This window comes from Ceratina calcarata, unplaced genomic scaffold (genome assembly GCF_001652005.2).
Source record: "Ceratina calcarata isolate Rehan_Ccalc_2016 unplaced genomic scaffold, ASM165200v1 scaffold233.2, whole genome shotgun sequence".
Taxonomy (NCBI): Eukaryota; Metazoa; Arthropoda; class Insecta; order Hymenoptera; family Apidae; genus Ceratina; species Ceratina calcarata.
In genome coordinates, this window is record NW_017145181.1 from 37,522 (window position 1) to 58,024 (window position 20,503).

General features: G+C 47.0%; 1 protein-coding gene across 5 annotated transcripts in view; it reads left to right on the forward strand.

Annotated features, from left to right (window-relative positions):
• The window catches only part of LOC108622687 (zinc finger protein 608), a 33,798-nt gene extending 14,289 nt beyond the window's left edge, over window positions 1-19,509 (forward strand). For 4 of the 5 annotated variants that reach the window (XM_018020731.2, XM_018020734.2, XM_018020730.2 and 1 more), the window contains 4 exons: window positions 4,365-7,629; window positions 10,335-10,458; window positions 10,766-13,885; window positions 15,687-19,509. In XM_018020731.2, coding sequence (XP_017876220.1) covers window positions 5,146-7,629; window positions 10,335-10,458; window positions 10,766-13,885; window positions 15,687-15,757 — 5,799 coding nt within the window. In that variant the 5' untranslated portion in view covers window positions 4,365-5,145 and the 3' untranslated portion in view covers window positions 15,758-19,509. Of the gene's footprint in view, window positions 1-2,803; window positions 4,089-4,364; window positions 7,630-10,334; window positions 10,459-10,765; window positions 13,886-15,686 lie in introns of those variants that run through there. The other variant, XM_018020733.2, reaches the window with a different exon arrangement.
• Window positions 19,510-20,503: the final 994 nt, after the last annotated feature.

A 20,503-nucleotide genomic window follows, 5' to 3' on the forward strand; every position in this document is an offset into this window, starting at 1 on the left:
TTTATTAGAAAATTGGAGTTATATACTTATTTGTGGCTGTTAGAGGAAAACCGTTGAACAATACTTCATCGAAATTAGTAAAGCTTTTATTGTATCCCGTGCTAAATTTGCGAGATGAAACGATAAGCTCGTAATCTTGTTGCGAGTCGAAGTAAAGCGGTCGAGCTCGCACGGTTGCTCGTGGAAGAGGAAAAAGAAGGAGAAGAAAGAGAGAGAGAGAGAGAAAAAAAACAAGTAAAAGAAAAGGGGACGAGAAGAGAAGAGGGAAGGTAAAAGGTTGGTGATTCTCTGAAGGATTACGCCAGTGGTCGATGGTATCGGCGGATTTGTGAGTGAGTGAAGCTCTTTGGTGGGGTAGAGCCCCCGATGGTAGTGTAGTGATGCCTCGCATCGTTTCGCCTCGCTTCGTCTTGCCTCGACCCCTCCATCAGTTCACTACAGCTCGGCTACGGCTATAGCACGTCGCCGGGTCTACTCTTCCCCTCTTGTTGCGACCCCTAACTTCGACTCACCTCGGTAAACGGCAACCGTGTATATAGGTATGCAAAGATATAGCTATTAACCCCTCGTTTAATACGAAAATCAACACTGTGTTACATTATGTATCAGAAGCACATTGAACAGAGCTGTGTTCAACAAAATCCTGTTACACGAAGCCCGCCAAGGTATGATAGAAAAGTTGAGATTGAGTCGTTTCGAACAAAGTATTAATATATATATATATATACGTATGTATATATATAAGCACGGAACGATTCTGAGAGTTAAGAACGATTTTATCAAAACCGCATTCCGATGAATGCCTGTATTAAGTGGCATTAATTTCTGTTGTCAATCGACGCTGTTCGAAGCGCGTAACAACTCGTGTTACTCACGCAATCGAATCATTTAACGTTGTAAATTTTCTTCCCAGGCATTGCTTGTACTGTCCACGGCAGGATGGAACAATGGAAACATTTGTCGAATTTATGCGGTTACAAGGAAAACCGGTTTTTTTCGAGTACCTACCCAGTTTCGCGTTTTAAAGTCGTTACCCTTCCATAGAGAATCCTGCTTTTCATATATGTGTGTCTAGTAGAGAATGTGTCTACCCTTTCGGTACACACGATATGGAAGTCATGCGCATCGTGTTGAAACGCGAAAACCGCATGCCCCCCATTACACACATCTTCTCCTCTCTGCTCTTTTCGCCTCCTTCCACGTTGCGGCGTGCATGTAAGTACATACCTACGTAGGTACGTACATTCTCACGACGACGACCGATACATAGGATTACTTTGCGGCACGGAAAATAACGTGAAAGAGAATACGTACTTTGAATACGGCTTATTCGCGAAACGAATATTGAACGGTGCCGCATTAGGACCATTATACAGGTTTTAATTAGCTTTTGCTAATTAAACTAATTACCAGGCCAATTAGCAGATCGTCCGTTCTTTTTTTTTTTGTTCGCTTTCCGTAGAGTAGGTTTTCCGAAACGAATAAAGAACAACGTTGATAAATACGTATTTGTACGTTTTCGTTCGGAATACACGTTTGAAATTTATGATCGCGCGATGAGCAAGATTAATGGACGTAAGAATATGTAAATAAAACCGAACCGGCGCGTTACGTAAGAGGCGGCTGGGTAATCGTCTAAAATGCGATTGATTCATTTTTTGATGATGTACATGCAGCGATAACGGTTCGTCATCTCCTTTTGTTCCCCCCTCATCGCAGTTACACACTATTTAGCGTTTCTTGTAGCCACAGTGTCGCAAAACTGGTTTATTACGTAAACGTGATCTCAAAGTTCCTTTCTAACCGATTACAAGATGCCACTCATGGATATTTGTCTTGTTTATCGTACACTTAAGGCTACCGCTGGTTCTACGATCGTTGACTCTCTTCTCTTCGCTCCTCGGAGAAGACCGTCAGAGTAGCGCGCATTAAACAGTTGCACAAACAGATCAAAATTGATCCTCGTCGTTGGGAGGGTGCAACTACGATTACATACCTTCCTCCGGGACTTTCGCGCTCCTCCTATTTTGTCAGCTCGCATTTTTTTTTTTTTTTAATTACTTTCCGACAAAAAGTAAAACCTTGTATCGTCGATAGCGTGCAAAGTATTATTGAACTTTTTTTTGTATCGGAGTCACTAAATCAATCAACGTGGCCATAAAAATAGACAGAGTGGCAGGGAAATGAAAACACGAATATATGAATAAAAATAGAACGGAGCGAGGGTGATAAAAACAGACGGTAGTAAAATAAGAGCGCGGACAAGAGGCTAGACAATCGTAACAGTGAAAATTCACGATTAAACGTAAAGCCCGCGATAAATAATAGAGCGGGAACGGCGCAGTAGAATGCATTACGAAGAGAGCCGGTTTAAACGGTTGTTCGATCGAGCATAATTGATATATACAGTTGAAGATTTAATGACAGCAATAATTCGTAACAAATGACGGGAATAGTGGTATTATTTCTACATAATAACTGCCGCGGCGTTGGCGGCTATGTATATGGATAGAGAATAAAGGATAGGAGGAGCAAGAAAGAGCGTGATCGGAGGTGGGGGTAACGATCAATTCAGTGAGAGGCAGACGGTCAAAGTCGATGCAGCCGGGGTATACCTCGCCGATGATCGTTCGATTGAAAAGGTTGTTGGCGTTGCCGGGCGTAGGGAAAAATCGAATGGAAGTGTTGAACTGATTCGGACCTATATAAAAAGTAGTTAAAAATACAGTGGCCAGAGGGAATAGCGATTTCTGGGCAACATCGAGTTTGATTGATTTCAATATTTCCTCCCTAAATATTAAACCGAATTGTGCATTTGAGCAACGGATTAAACGTATCCCTTTTCCTAGGATCCGCCGATTTTCGATGGTTGTCAGTAATACGTATTTGCCATGCGTGAAAAAGAATTACAGAGTTAGAGCTAATCGATCCGTGGTTAGTCGAACAGTACGCGAACAGGCAATTTAGGTGGTTCCTGTAACGAGACATAATTGGTAATTCCAATTTGCCGTTGAAGCAACGCGCACGATCCCTGTTGTATTTGCCCGATGGATAACGCAAACCGTTATCGAAAATCACCTAGCGTAGCGTTATCATGACGAATAGTCTGCGTATCGTAGCCTGTTGAGATTGTTGAAATCGAGTCGTGCTCGTTTCTCTTTTTTTTATCGTTGTCATTGTACGTGGCCGACACGACCGATTCAAATCGTAGTGATTATTGAATCGTTAAATACTAATCAAAACGAGTCCTTGAAATTAGTAAGTACATACGACGTTTGAGAGATAGAACATTGTATAAATTGACCGAAGACTGTTAATCAGATTATACAATGCGTTTGGTTATTTGCTCGTGGTTAAATATTTGACTTAAACAACGTCAGATAAAAACATACAGGCTTTAGTGTCGGTAAGTTTAAACTACCGACTTGTCGAGATCTAAAAATGTTTCGTTTTCTTCGCAACGGTCCGACGATTTAACATTGTTGATTTTAGACGGTACCGTTGTGTTTTCCCTTCTGTCAGTCTCTTTAAATACGTAAAAATGCGCGGTTCGGAGTTGGCGCGAATTCAATCGAGCGCGTTCAGCCAGTTACGAACGTGGGACGCGCGAATCGAACGTGTTTTTTTCACGTTCGAAGAAATTGGAATGTCGGTTAATAACGTCGACTATTCTACGAGTGATCACCGTTGAAACGGAGAAAGTACCGCGCATTGAGCGCAGCGCGAAACAACGGGTTGGTACATCGTCTCCGACGTTGATTGGATCACCGGCAAATGTCGCCGGGTAAATTAATCGTTCCCTGGCACGAATTCCTCGGCGAAGTGAGGATATCAATTTGTATACGAGCCATATTTTATCCGGAACGCGACAGTGTCGGCAACGTTTTAACCACGGAATCGACTATTTCAGTTCTCGACTATTCCTCACCCAACTAATTACACTTAAATCTGCCGGAACGATTTGATTCATAGGCAACAATTTTTCCGAGCGAGTCGTCTAATTTCATCGCACTAGTTTCTAGAAAAATACTAAACGGTTAATGGGGTTCAGTAAAGACAATGAGAAATAATACTGGGATTACACTGGTGTGAGTACCAAATTAATGTTATTACCCATCGCCATTAAACTCTCCTGCTCCCATTCCTTGTCTCCAATCTTTTTCGATGAACGCCAGTTTCGTTACCTTGTTTCCTAACGGTTTTTCGCGGTACGTCGACCGTCTGTTGGCGATCCTCCAAATGCTTGTACGAAAGCCGCGTCGCAAGCGAGCTAAGTGTGACGAAACCAACAAAGAAACAATTTACGCATCGTCGTATCGTGGAAGTCGCATTTCAAACGGAACGTGTTTGCTTTTTTGTTACAGGTCGAAAGCTTGGCAAACGATGGTAGCACGCCGCGAGTTGTCATAGCAGCGAGTTCGAAAAGCAAATCGCGTCCCGATTTGTCGCTTTATAAAAGGACCAAAGGGAGATCCGTCGGGAGCGCCTAAGGAAGAGATACACGGGGAAACAAAAAGGGCATTATTCGATGCGAGATGCGAGAGCGAGGCGAATCGAGGATAGTCGCGTGCAACAGATTTCGGTAAAGGACGGCGACAACGAGGAAAGACGAAGCGCGAAACTTTTATAAAGAGGAACGGTCGAAATCGTTAGAATTCGTTGACAGAGTGAAAGAGTTGGGGAAGAAGGGGGAGGAAGAAAGATAGGAAGAAGAAAGCGTGGAAAGGGGAGGCAGATGTATCAAAGATAAGAGAATGCAGCGCGGCGAGTAGAAAGCTTGAGAGAAGAAGAAGAAGAAGAGGGACCGCGTATACTGGTGGCCCGGGTGAAGGAGAACGGCAACGAAGACAAGGCGTCGTGGTGGCTGGTGAACGAGTTGCGTCCGCGTTAAGGGGAAGAAAGGGAATAAGAGGGGTGATCGCGGAGAAAGGGTGGACATATCCCGGGGTCATCGCGAATATCAGTGTGGAGGGTAGCCGCGAGACGATAAGTGATGTGTTCGATGGACGTGGCGCGTCTCGCGGGCGGTGGTCGGGGTAAAACGGACGACGCGTGTCGCGCGCGGTGGAATTGCGTGGAATCGGTGAGAACAGGCGGGCAGTCGGTGATCAGGCTGGCGGGCGCCGGGGAAACGTTTCAAAGGGCATGGCGACCACGCCACTAGGCGGTCGCCTCCCTAACGTAAACCGCAAAGGACCATCTCCGTTCGTCGGTGGTGGTGGTGGCAATCACGGTAACAACGGGAACAGTAACAGCGGCGGTGGAAACGTAATAGGCAACGGTAACAACGACGGCGGAAGCAACGGTAGCGGACACCCCGTAAAGAACAGTCATCACGGTAACAACAACAACAACAATAACAACAACAGTAACAAGAACAGCAACCACCTCGGTCGTCGTAGTAGCGACAGTGGCAACAGTGACGCGGAGAACCACCAGAAAACCGGTGGCGCGATCGAGTGCGGTAAGAACAACACCGGCGTTGGTGGTAGCGACCACGGGAACAACCACGGGAACCACAACGGTGGTAACGGGACTGGTAGCAGCGGGAGCACGGCCGGCGGTGGAAAACACAACGGTGGACAAATCGTCGGTGGTATCGTCGGCGGAGGAGGAGGAGGAGGAGGCGGTGGTGGTAGTAGTAGTAGTAGTAGTCACTCGTCAAAGAAGCAGGAACGCGGGCTAACGGGAAAGGAGCACCGTGATCATCGGCATCATCACCATCACCACCACCATCATCATCACCATCACCATTCACACCAGCACCGCGATCAGGGTCGTGAGAGATCGTCGCCGCCGTCGTCGTCGTCGTCGTCGTCGGGACAACAGCGCGAGCCTAAAGCAAGCACGGTGGCTGCAAACACCGATGAACTGGACCCGGCCGCGACTAATGCGACCAACAACTTCGAGTACGACGACAACGAATGGGACATCGGAATAGGGGATTTGATAATCGACCTTGATGCGGACATTGAGAAGACGAGGGACGAGAAATTGAGCTCAGGGACAGGCATGGCTTCTACGCCTGCCTCGGCAGCATCGGCATCGAATAACACGAATCATCATCACCATCATCATCACCACCAGCTGCAGAATTCCGCGAACGGTTTGAACTCGGCGAACTTGGCCGTAGCCACGACAAGCCCGAACGGTTGCAGCCAGTCGTCCTCCTCGTCGTCGTCCTCCTCGTCATCGTCTTCTTCTTCTTCTTCTGTCTCTTCTTCCTCGTGCTCGTCCTCGTCGACATTGTCGTCATCCGGCTTGTCCTCCGCCTCGTCTTCTTGCGGATTGAACTCGTCCGGACGGTCGAACAGTCCTGGTAACGGCAACGGGAGTGTGGGCAACACCGGTAGCAACGGTAGCACCGGAAACGCGAACGGTTCCTCGTCGATCGTTACGGGAACCTCTAATAAACAAAGTAACGCCGTGGTGAGTAGCGTGAACGCCGCGCACGGTAATCCCGGCAATCCCGGCAAAATGGCCGTTGAACACTCGGCCACCGTCGACAAAGGCCTGAAAATGAAGATTAAGCGTACGAAGCCTGGCACCAAGAGCAGCGAGGCAAAACACGAGATCGTCAAGTCGAACGAAATCAACGGAACCATATCGTCGCAGGAGACCGGAAACGGTGGTAGTGGTTCGGTGACTTCGGGCGGCTCGTCCGGCGCCTCGGGTAGCTCCGGTTCCTCTTCGTCGATCGGCTCGACCGGAGTCAGTCAGAACGCTCAAAATTCGGACTGCAACACTACCGGAACCGGTGGGACCGGTGCCGGCGCCAGTGGAGGTGTCGGTGGCAGTGGTGGTGGTGGTGGCAGCGGCGGAAATGGTGCGGGCGGTGGCAACGGCGGCGGCGTCGGTAGCGGCGGTGCCGTCGGTTGCGGCGTCGGCGGAACTGGTGGCGTCGCCGGTTCCGGTGCCGGCGGCGGTGGTGCCGGTGGTGGTGTTGGAAGTGGTGTTGGTGGTCAATCGTCGTCTTCGAGCAAATCGAAACCGAGCCACTCGACCGGTTCGACCGGCGGTACCGGGAGCACGACCTCCTCGACCGCCGGTTCGAAGAGGGGCTCGAGTGGGCATCGCAGGGATAAAACAAGGGACAAGCATGAGAAGCCGCAGAGTAACCACGCGGTTAATCAGCAAAGTAAATCGGAGATGAACGGCACCGGGAGGCCCAGCAGCGGAAACAGTATGGGGTCCAGTGGGAGCAGTGGCGGTGGTAGCAATAGTGGCGGTCAAAGTCAAACTTCTAGCGGACCGGGACCGGGACCTGGACCGGGTATAGGGGTTGGGGTTGGGTCTGGAGCCGGGGCCGGAGCGGCCACGCAATCTCAAGGTCCGCCGGCTGCGGCGACGGCCCCTCAACAGAATCAGGGACCGCCGCCTAGTTCGCGGACTGGGTTCTCGGTATCCCAGGGACCTGGTCCACCGTCTAGCTCGGCTACAGCCCCGTGTCCACCCCCGAGTCCGGCTAGCGCGACTGCTGCCGGACCGGCCGCCAAACCCGAGCAAACCAAACTAGCATCGGTGACTGGTATCGGTGCACCGATCACCGCAACGGCCGACGATTCCATGGACTCCGCGGCCAGTCCTCCGCCTGCCAAGAAAATGAAGACTTCCTCCTCCGAACCAAAGGTAATATAGAAAGGCGATAATTATCAGTTGTTATCATTTCATTCTTAACTAGACATACCTTTTTCTCTCTCAAACTCGTATCCCTCGAATTTGCGCTTATCTTCCAATGTACTCTAAGATTTTTATCTCAACTCGAGTTTAACACTGAACCTTCTTAATGCACCGATCAAACGACCGTCTTGACGCAAATCGAAACGGAAAGAAACAAAAAGAAGAGTAAATTTGTTTTGTCATCTTGATGAAGTTGTAATTGTTATTTAAGTTGGTATCAAACTCAAATAGCAATGCTAAGATTAAATTCTGCTCAAATGTAACAAATATAAATACAACAGATTTGTGTAAGACAAAAATTGTCTATACGTTTAGTGTTAAATCGAGAAGTATAGTTCACAAACTATATTTCTGAGCCCGGGCAAACGTATGGCTACGGTCGTCCATCGGAAAGTAATGCTACTAGAATTTAGTAGACAGAATTGGATTCTGTTTGGTCGACTACAATATGCGCGCGTTTACATTAGCGAAGCCAAGATCAACGAACGCCTTAGTGTACCTGTGCTATTTCTCGGTCGATCGGACGTTCTTGATTCGCGCTCGAAATATTGAGAACGTTATGTCGCTCAGAGGCTTCCGACTGGATTACGATATCGCGGTGGTCAATGTCGTCGGGTTGTCGAGCCATCATCGGCACCGACACCGGCGACCGGTTGTTCCATGCGAATCGAGATAGCCGGTGAGTGCTAGGAGGGTCAGAGGGGGGTCGCGAATTCGAGCCTCGACTCGAGACTAGGGACTGTGGCTCGCTTGGGGAACGGAAGCAGCTGGGGGTACGCGAAGGGGGTGAAATCAATACTCTGCGGTCTCCGCCCCCGAGAGTACGCGAACGAATACATGGGGAGGCAAACACGAGTGCCAACGGGACAACGTAATCGGCCTGTTCGAATTGCTCTTCCCGCTATCCCCGTCGCTTTCCATCTTTCTAATCGCTCGCGTTACCGTGCTTACAAACTGATTCCTTCCTGTTCCCCGTACCACCTAATCCCCGACTTAATCCGCTATATTCCGCATGGATGAAGCTTGCACGTTACAATTCAACATTGATACATTTCTATTTTAACGTTGCTTCTTGTAATCATGAAAATTGTACACTTCCTGTTTTATTTCCACTTCTCTAATATCGTTAGCACTAATTTTCTCCCAATACAACGAAACGTAGTTCCAGTAGGTTGAATTCTTAGTTACTTACTTTTGAAACGTTTGCTCGTAAAGCAACGTACGGCTCGTTGCTGAAAAGATAGTCGTAGGAAATAATGAAATCGTATTTCCGCGTAAAACGCAAAAGAGCGCTGCAAAACGCTATTAACGAGAAGAAAAGCTCCGCGCCGCGGAAAAGGTAATTGCCCGAGCTGCACGAATCAACGATAATTGTTCTTCCGTTCGTGTAGAGAACTGCACCGCGCGCGACGTATTCATATTTCGTTCCTCTGTTTGTAGCCGAATTTATATCACATTTTAATAATCACATTGCGTGCATTACATTCTAGTAATTATGTTGTGGATAACACAATTTAGATATGATGTACGCGCTGTAATAAATTTATTCGAGCCTCTGTCGCAAATTGGAAAAGTGTGGACGATTCCATGGTAGGTGATTAAAAGCGACGTCCCGAATTTGTTGCTTTCATTAACCGTTTTGCGCATATCAATTTGTATATAACGTTAAACACCTTTGTAACGTTGGCTTTCATCCATTTGTTCGCGCGTCGTTAATTATCTGCGAGTATACGTGGAACGCGGCTGCTGGGACGCGAGTCAAACGATTCCGTTGGTGAAATTAAAAGAAAGCTGAGGAAAAAGTGGGTATCGATTGGGTCACGGATGGTGCAGTTCGTATAAATCATCGTTATCAGGATAGAAATTATGCGGCGCAAAGTACATACGTTGCGTGACAAGACGAAGCGAGCTACAGCTATTAGCGAGGTATAGGCACACACGTGCTACGATTACATCCTACACGTGCACCGCTGCCTATAAACATGGAAAAGAGAGCAACTTTATCCATACTTTGTGAATATCGTTCATCCCCGTTCTATAGAACGATGTGAATCTCTCAGGTGTCTACTGTTTTCGAAACAAACCATTCTTTCCTCTCCTTTTCTCTTGTCAAGCAACGGGAAGAATTGAAAACGAGAATACATACATACATACATACATACATACATACATGCATACATTGCTGTTTTGTAAGTATGAAAGATGATTTTACAAAGAGATCTTCCTTGTAGACAACTGTCTTTCACCATACAATTCTTCGTAATATATCGTCCCTGTCTCTTTATTCATTTGTTTCAGTTATTGTCACAACATATCACAGAGCTTTTATACATAGAATAGAATCTTAAATTATAGCTAATTCATCGGGCACTAATGTGACAAATATTATTGCAATAGTTTGTGCGAGACATATCTTAATATTTACGCATGGCGAAAGTGCATGAACGGTATAAATTGCAATGCATGTGAAAACGAGCGGGGGATTGGATGAGCAAACCGAATGCCGATGAAATCACGAATGGCATCGATCGGCCGTGGCGGGACGTTCGTTGCGAATAAAACCGCAAAATCCCGTCGTTGATGGGGATTACGTGGGGATCGGGGCAAACCTCGTGATTAACCGTTCCGGTATACAGCGAATGTTCACGTTGCAGGACATGTCCGACGTTTGCGTCGGGACTAGCGTGGGAACCATCACCGAGCCAGAATGTTTGGGACCTTGCGAGCCCGGGACGTCGGTGACTCTCGAGGGCATCGTTTGGCACGAAACCGAAGGAGGTGAGTCTCTCTTTCCTGTTGGCCACCGGTCTAAATTTCGCGGCCTGCCGCCAACTATTTTACATGAATGATTGCTAAACAAGAAACCGATCACTCCTTTTCCCAAGTACGTCACAACATACTTGGGAAAAGCTTCGACCTTTAATCAAATTAAACATCCGTTTTCCGCTTTGATTAATCGAAATAGACTGTCTGTATAAATCGTTTGAAAATTTTTGGAAGTATCGAAGACGACAGAAATTATATTGAAAAGTAGGCTGATATATTTTATAATAATAGATTGATACATAAATCATTCGCATCGCAGGTGTGCTGGTGGTGAACGTAACGTGGCGAGGAAAAACGTACGTCGGTACTCTATTAGACTGCACTCGTCACGACTGGGCGCCACCGAGGTTTTGCGATTCCCCGACCAGCGATCTCGACGCCAGGACGCCGAAGGGACGTGGCAAGCGAGGAAGGGCGGCGGCGAACGCGACCCCGGGCAATGATCTGAGCAATTTCACGGAAACAAGGAGTTCGGTGCATAGTAAATTACGTAACGGTGGTGCAAAGGGACGACGCGGTGCACAAGGCTCGCCCGCAGCGAGTCCGAGTCCTGCCGCGTTTGTTCCACCTCGACCGGATCCAGCGGCGAAGCGAAAATCTCGGGGGCCGGAAGAGGAGGACAAGAACAAGAGAAGAGCTCCGCCGCCGACTCCGCCGAGCGGCTCGCCACCAGCGAGTCCTGTATTACTTGAATGCCCAGAACCGAACTGTAACAAAAAGTACAAACACATAAACGGGCTTAAGTATCACCAGAGTCACGCGCACGGATCGGCGGACGACGATGATACGAAGGAGGGTATTACAAGCATGTCCGAGAACGACGAGAGTAATATTGAAGTCCCGAGTCCTGCGACGCCGGTTAAATCGCCGGCAGACAAACCCGAAGGAACGCCGCTCAGGCCGGCTAGTCCTCCCGCGCCCGGTTTACCGCCGGAAACACCTCCACCACCGCCGCGTGTCGCCTCACCAAGCATAGAACCTCCCGCGCCCATTATTGCCGTAGACAACAAAAATATCGTGAAGCCGGGCGTGCTGAGATTCGGTCAGGATGATTTACCGGCGCCGCCGCCGACGATACCGACCTCCGCGAGGCAGCAATCCACGCAGCAGCAACAGCAACAGCAACAGTCGAATTCATCGAGTCAATTAAGTGGCTCGAATTCGCCGCAAAGCCCTAGTCCTCGAGCGAGCCAATCGCCGAGGTCCGTACCGTCGCCGCATCCTGGCGCGACCATCCCGGCGCCGTTGAATATCCCTCAACCGCCTCAACCGTCCCAGATGTCGCAGCACCAACAGAACTCTCTCCTGCAGCAGAGTCAGCAGGCGTTACAGGCCGGTCAACCGGCGCCGCCGCCTCCGCCGCAGCTTCAGTCAAGCCAGCAGATGCAGTCGTCTGTGCAGCAACAGCAGCAGCAACAATTGCCGGCGGCGCATCAAATGTCTGTACAGCATCCGCTGTCGGCACAGCTCGGCCAGCCGACGCAAGCACACGTGGTGCAACAAGGTGGAATGCAGCAGCAACAGCAACAGTCGCAGCCTAGCGCGTTACAAGGTATCGCTAGTCAACATCCCACTCTTCAAGGATTGGCTAGCCAGGTGTCGCAGCAAGCGACGAGTATGGGTCAAGCAGCGCCTCCCTCGCAGGGTCATCCTGGCCAAGTACAGACGCATTTACAATCGCCGTATCAGAGCGTATCGTTACACGCGAAGATGCCACAATTCAAGGTTAAACCAACCGCGGCGCTAATGCCCGAACAGGATAAAAATAAGGATTCCAGGGCGTCGTCGAAGCCTCAAGGATACAAGAAGAAGTCGAGAAAGTCTCCGGGCGGTAGTCCGCACCCTTCGCCGTTGGAAGCACCGATGGTCGATCCGGCGCGTGAGGATGTCCAAAGTCCAGCGTACTCGGATATTTCCGATGACACGGCGCCTGTGTTGGAAGCGGAACCGGCGGACAAATCGAAGCTGAGTCAGGAGAAAGACGGGAAAACACCCGCGACCGCGCACCTGCCCGCGCACTTTAGTATGTATCCGTACTACGGCCAGCCCCCTTATCTTGTTCCAAATGTGCCCGAGAGTAAACCGATCGATCAGAAACCGAGCGATTTGACCCCAAAGCAGGAAATCAAACCGCTGAATATACCGCAAATGCCGACGATGGCCAGTCTACAGAGTGTCGTCGCGGAGAAAGAAAAGAAGGAGTTGAGCCAGCCGGTGCCGCAGCCGCAACAGCAGCCTCATTATTACGGTGGTTACGGCGGCTACATGCCTCCTGGCTATCCTTATCAACCGCCGCAGCCTGTGTCGCAGCAGCAGCAACATCAGCAGCAGCAGCAACAGCAGCAGCAGCAGCAAGCGCAGGAGCAAGAGATGCATGAACAGAAGGCGAAGATCAAGCAGGAGCCACAATCACAGCAGCCTAGTTTGAAAGACAAGCAACACGAGAACCACCAAATATTGAAGGAGAGCATCGAGATGAAGAGTCAGATGAGCCCATATCACGTGTATCACAGCGGGCAGAGTCAAAGGGCAGCGCCGCCGCCTCCTCCACCTGGTCCGATGCAGGACGATCGAAGGTATTACCTGTATTCGACCGATCAGAGGCGAAAGGAGGAAGTGAGCAAGCAGAGTCAACAGACGAAGCCGCCGCCACCAAGTCCGAAGCATCAACCGAAACAGGAGAAGGCGCAGGACTTGGGGAAAAACGAAGACTCGAAGAACAAGCAAGAGGGCGTCAAGCCGACGATGGAGACGCAAGGCCCACCGCCGCCGCCTACCTCGCAATACGCTTACATTCATCCGGGGTACATGCAGCCGCAACACTACGGCGCGTTACCCTTCGACCCTGGACATCCCGTGTATCGAGGGCTTAGTCCGATGCTGGTGCCCGGACCTTACTCTGGTAATCCATACCTTCATCAATTGCCAAGGTATCACGCGCCAGAGGACCTGAGCAGGCCACCGGGTGGCAAGGCCCTCGATCTGCTCCAGCACCATGCCAATCAGTATTATTCGGCGCACAAGATACACGAACTTCAGGAGCGTGCGCTGAAATCGCCGACCCCGAAGACCTCCGCGGCTTCAGCTAGTCCATCGTCCGCGGGGCCAACGCCCTCCCGGCCACCGAGCGGGCCGCCTAGCTCGGTGGCCGGTCCCGGACCACCGCAACCTCAGACCCAGCAACCGCAGACGAAGCAACAGAGCCAACCGGGCGGTCAACAGTCACAGCAACAGCAACAACCGGTCGACGCCGGAAGTGGAACTCTGACGAAGGATAATAGATCGCCCCCGCCGCAGCGACACGTGCACACGCATCATCACACGCACGTCGGCCTAGGCTACCCCCTACTCACAGGACAATACCCCGCCCCTTACGGAGGTAAGCCTCTCGTCAGACCCTGACAATAAGTCGCGGTTCGAGCCGAACCGACCACTATCGCCGTCGCCGTTATCGTCTCGCGAATCGAATTAGTCTTCGAATTTCGATTCTCCTTCCATAGATAACCGATTACCCGGGAACGCGCATTCTTCTTTCGCCCGCGTGTTGTTGGCCTTCGGTGATCGTTTCGAGGTATGCGCGTTCCCGTAAGATCTATCCCACGTTTCCTGAACAAAGATTAGGTTCTCGAGCGATCCAACCGATTACTCAAGGGAGGAAAGACACTTAGAGAGTGTCGCGTCGATCGATCGAAACCTGATCGTTGAACGGTACACACCATATTGGTGCATATGCGCGGATACGAACGCGTTTTCAATTCAGTTCGTGAAGAAGAGTTCGTCTCGAGGTGATTTCCTGTGCCGTGTCGTTGACTACTTTCACTGTGAGACGCGTGAAACGTGTAAATAACGGAACTAAACGTCGCATCTGAACGGCGAGCGCTACTTGTTTCGCTGCAACTGAATGCATGTATTCGATATTGTCAGAGTAAAAAGTGTAACAACGTCGTCGAAGTCGCGAGACGCGTAGGATACACAATTACGGACGTATAGCTCAGACTGTGATATATCATTGACCGCGTTCGTCGTTACGAATGTGAGAAATTTACTGCCCACGATCGAAGCAATATCTCGATGCTTGGAGCGCGATAATTGTCTTTTCGTTTTAGGGCCTCCTTAGCTTAATTGTCCTAACGTTTCAAACGATTCAGGTCGATCGTACACCTAAAGAATGAACCTATACTTACCGTTCAGTATGTTCGACACTTAAGGAAGATGCTAGGATAATTTAGCTAAGAGAGGTACTGTTGCCAGTCGCTTCTTCTCCGATTTTTTCTAAGTCCGATCTTCGTTTGGATGAAAAAGAAGAATCAAGCGATGGACGAACGGACGGATAAAAAACGGTCCACTATTAATATATAGTGTCTCGTATTTTGTTTTTAACTTTTCTTATTATTTGTTTTATATAAAGTTTGACCAACATGAGCAGATCTTTAGCGCGATGACTAGATGAAGAAACGTTTAAAAGGAAGCGTGTCTTCCCTCTCTGGTGCGCTTTCTCCTTTCTGGCGTCCCTTTCCTGGCAAACAATTCTGTTTTCGTCTTGATCACATATTCCTCACTCGGCACACAAGAAATTGCATTACTTTACACGACACTTCTACCAGGTCGCGTTAGAACGATTCAATATAGCTACCACGTCTGCCGTATGTATTCCGGTATTTGACAAATCGTATGTTTAAGAAGTGATGCATTTTCTGCGACTACACACCGTACACGTCCCATGCTCCATTTCTCTTCGGTGATTGCCCACTCGTCGCTACGTTATACTTGGGCTGTGGAGTGATGCGAAATCGCTGAAACGAGCAGGGCGAAGGGGATGACATATCTCCCGATAAATCTTGATCGTCGTCCGGTCGAAAGGACGGGAAAAAGTATCGAGGAGAACGAGAAAGTGAGAGGGAGAGAACGAGGAATGGAGAGAATGAGGGATGATGAATGAAAACGAACGAAGAACGAAAATTGCAGAGGTACAATAAAGAGAACGTTCTTAAAACCGGCGGCGAGAGTGGATTCGATTCGGCACGGATTGGATGTTGTTAGAATTCGGACGATAATCACGAGGAACGGAATATTCGTTTTAAACACTGCTAGAAAAAAAAGAACAGACAAAAAAATAAACACGAAATATATTTCCGAGAGGAGATTAATGAAGTCCCCGGTATTGTGTGTGTGTGTTGCAGCGGCAATGCTGGCGAGTCAGCAGGCCGCCGCGGTAGCCGCATCGGTGATCTCGCCATTCCCGCCCAAGTGACCCGCGGCCCCCGGTCCCGTACTAGCTGCCGGAACGACCGGACCCGCATCCGCACAAACTCACCACACGTCTCATCATCCACCGCCAGTGAGCGGCGCGGCCGCCGCGGGACATCCGCACCCTGCCGCCGCTGGCAGGCAACCTTAGGATCGTCTCGGGAAACGAGATAACCGATTCAGATAATCCAAGTCTACTCTACCTCTGCTTCTACTTCGTTAAACGCGACGCACCAGATGAACGTTCGGTCCACCAGAGAGGGAAAGAGAGTCCGCTACCAGGCAACCTTTGAATCATCCGCGGGAGCAACCGATCATTAGTATTCGCTCCCAATTTTTCTTTGTTAACGCAACGCACTGAAAAGAGAGTCCAATTTGTATTTATCAGCTTACCAGCAGAACCCTGCCGTCTACCGTCATCGTCATCGTCGTCGTCCAAGAATCATTCGTTAACGCGCGATCACCGCATAAGGAAACACGTACGCCTTTCAACTTACCATTCCGGTTTCTGCTTTCGTTTCTGGGCCAGGGGAAGTCACACAAACGTGTCGAAGCTAATAAGAGAAGGACCGACTGGACAATTCGCTTACCGCGTGCATTTTATTCTATTATTAGTTTTCAGTTCGTCGACATATACGCACAATTTATGCTAAATTCTAATAAAATTCACGAAGGGATCTCGACGCAAAAAGATCACCAATTGAGTATCAAGAATCTTCCATTAACGAGTAAATAAAATTTTTCGCAAGTGTTTTGCACTAATTATTCCTTCCTTGATACAATCCTCGTCCACGAACTGTCGCGACTTCGGTCGATGAGAACGACAATGACGATGACGGCGACACACCCGCAACTATACGTAGGAATAGAATTAATATCCGAGGTGTTTGGACGCTTTTTCGTGCGCAATCTATGAACAATTGTACAGTACGACGATGGTTGTTGCGCTTAAAAAACGATTCGCGACGGTCCGATCCGTTGGATGGGTGACTCCAAGCTCGCGAAACGTTGTTCTCGGTATACTTATAACAAAACTCAAGTGTTTGCGAAAACAGTGAAAGAACGATTCTAAAGGGAAACCGCCGACGAACTACTGAACTTGAAATAAGGGAAGCGTGCGCGCTCTGTGAGATCTCGTTGCGTTAGACTGATAAACGGCCGCGAAAATCATTGATATCGCGCGTAATGAAATAAAATGAAATAGTAACAGTACGGCCGTGCCACGAACCAATTGCCCGATTTTTCTCCGATACAGAACAGAGCAATCGAGGCGAACATTTTTATTCCACCTAGTGTTAAACGTAGAGATGCAAATTGTGCGAATGGAAAAAAGAGAGGAAATGGGAAACGCGTGTGCGAGCGTTTGTTTTCCGTGGACTCGTTGTGTATAATGCGATTACCGAGTGTTCGGTCAGGAAAATGTGTATAGGGGAATGAACAAATTATAAATCGTTGTATTTTATTGTAAAAAGATGAAATGAGAGGGAGAGCGAATGTCTGTGAGAGTACGAGCGCGAGAGCGAACGAGCGAGAGAGAGAGAGAGAGAGAGAGAGAAAGAGTGAGAGGAAGGTTGCTGCTAACCAGAGATATTGACATTTTTCTAGAGAAAAATTTTGCGTGACTCGCGGAACGATACGTTTCTTAGGACAATTCGATATTAACTCTACCATTTTAAAATAAAGTTTAAGACCGAACGGAGCTGGCTTATGATATCAAACAAACACGAAGGAGATTTTCAAGACCGTAAGCGTAAAATAAAAAGAAATCATAATAATTCTAAATAATGATAATGCGATCGTAAGTGAAATGTACATTGAATACGCTAGAATAATATTTGTTTACTAAAAATTAATGGTAGTAGCGTTGCGCAAAATTAAGTAGATAAACGAGTGCGTGTGCCTGTGCGTATATACCTGTTGTGCGTCCAGGATGGAGAGAACGAGAGAGAGAGAGAGACAGAGAGTACGCGAGAGAGCGAGAGGGATGTGAAGTGTGAAGTAATTAAGGAAGGAGACGACAGGACGGATAAAACTAATTAACGAGAAAGGGAGAAGGCTATTAGGTATATACATATATTATAAAAATATACATATATGCGCCACGGTGATACATACGCGCATCGTATCCTGGCGGCTACCTAACGTTAGTTCAGTGACGATTATCATTGTATCTTTTATTACGATTATTCATTAAGTAATTATCGGTTCCATTATTTTATTATTGTATCGTCGATGAGAGGGGCGAAAAGTGGCGAGTGTTGTAATCAGGAACGATTGGTAAAACGCATTGCCAAGAATCCGAAAAATCTATTAAATAAAAAATAGTTTTATCGTGCCGTGCGTAGTGTTGCAAATGCCAAATAAAAAGAAACAGATCAAGGCGTGGTTTTTTAATTCGAAACACAAAACAACGGCGATATTCGTTTAGTAGAGTGAATGAAAGAAGAGAACTGGGGGGGAATGTATGTGCGCGTGTATGAGAGAAAGGGAGAGTGAAAATGAGGGAGGAATGCGCGGGGGATCGTCGTCTCAGTTTTAATGAGGCGCGTTCGAAGGAGAATCGGGCGGGCTTTAAGAGAAACAAAAAGTAAAAATGCTGGTGCTGTGCTGTGATTTTTATAAAAAATAAAAAGAAAAAACAGTGGGAGAGAAAGAGAGAACAGACGAGGCGGGAAATCTGAATTAAGAAAGAGAATGAAGCCGAAGATCTTGATGAAAATTTTTGTGAAAATATACAGATAGCCTAAGTACCTGGACCAGCCCTGCGCTCTCCACTAAATGAGTAAATACGAGTAGAGAATATTACAGGAAAAAAAAGAGAAGAACGAAAGGACTAAAAAATGAGAAAAGCGAGAAACATGATTGAAAAAAGGAATCGAACGAACGAACAAAGGGAGTGGGAAACGAACACGTACGGATTGTATAGGCTGTAAAGTGTATTTGCTTTTAAAAAAAAGAGAAAAAAAAACGAAAAATTTAATATAAGTCTTTAATCGCTGACTGCGCGAGGAAAAGAAACGAGCTGTCTCCAATCGTCAAGTAACATACGTTCGTATATCGCAATTTCCCATTTTCGTAAGGATCACCCTCTTGTAACCATTGTCTCGTTGTCTATTTGAATCATAGCAGCGCAAGAAAGGAACCCTCTTTTGCAGCCAATAAATTTACCATTGTATCACGAGAAACGATAACGTTTTAATCCAGACGCTTCCCCCTTTTTATTTCAACGATCCTTTAACGACATCTCGATTATCGCTTATCGATTAGACTTCCTATTCTGTCCTCTTTTTTTTTTTAATAAATCAGAAACGAATGTAATTAGCAATTGGAGACAATCTCTGACTAAGGATATATTCTAGCGAGTACTAAGTATTTGCCACGATGTTGCATAATCCATTGCGAGAATCCTGAGTAAAATTTAAAGACACAAAGAAACGACAACATAAAAGATGGACTGAGATACAAAGTAACATAATTAAACAAGGACCCGTATTCTCGTCTCCTTTTTTTTAGACTTATAAAAATAGTGAGTCGTTACGCTTTATATATTATACACTTCGAATATAATGAATATACGAGTAACAGTACGTACTGAAGCAAATACAGAAAACGCAGGCATCTTGTCGTTAAATTGTAAGATATTGTGTTCAAACTCCAGAATGTACTCTGAACCCCTTCCTCAGACTACTATATATTAAATATATTGTGCACTATGCTCCAACTTGTCCATACGAATAAATATATTGAAAAATCTTACGAAATAGCATTCTAAATCTCACTAAATAGCATCGTTATCGTTATCCTCCGACGTGCCATATATTTTTAAAAGCAGTCCTCTCTGCGCCGACCTCCCGACTTTTTTCATTTGCAATCTGAGTTATTAAATTCTTATCGAAGTTCATTTACAATTTGACATATAAATGTTATATAGCGAAGTTATAAAAAGAATCAATGCAACACGCGGCAAGATTTTTAGGACACTATAATACATTCTTTTAAACAGGATGTTTTCCGCCTCGTACAAATACGTTACTCTTATTTTCATACTGCCTGCTATAAATGATAACAAAAATTTATTAAAAGTGCACAATTAAAAAAGAAAATACGCGTAAGTAAATACTACAACACCTTCCGTGAGGTTGATGGCACATGACATCGAAGCGTCATATGCGTAGAAGAAGTTAGGTTCTACTTACGGTATTCTTATCACTGATTATGAGTTACGAGGGTTCAAGGATGTATTGCCTATACAGTCAATCCCAAAAGTTTATGCACTTTAGAAACGCATTTTTTAAAAAGAAATCAGACGTCGGAAGAACATTGCTCATAAGAAACAACAAAAAAAAATTTTCGATTTTTCCGAGATTTTTCCAAGGGGTACCCCTTCAAAATTTGCGAAATTTTCGTTTTTTGCCAATAACTCCCAAACGGATGGATCTACGGGAAAATTGCATCAGACCATTCTTGTAGAGGACGACGAGATCTACAATTTCCATGTAAAAATTTGTTGATAGCTTCAATAGTTTACGAGTAATTTGCAAAAAACTGTTTTTTCGTTTTTCATCAATAACTCGTTAAATATTCATGCTAGCGAAGAAATTTTATATGGAAATTATAGATCTCGCCGTCCTCTACAAGAAAGGTCCTATGCAATTTTCCTGTAAGTCGAACGGTTTAGGAGTTATTGAGGAAAAACGAAATTTTTTTCCAAAAGTTCGCCGTTTCGACGCTGGAATGGTCGGATTTCGTC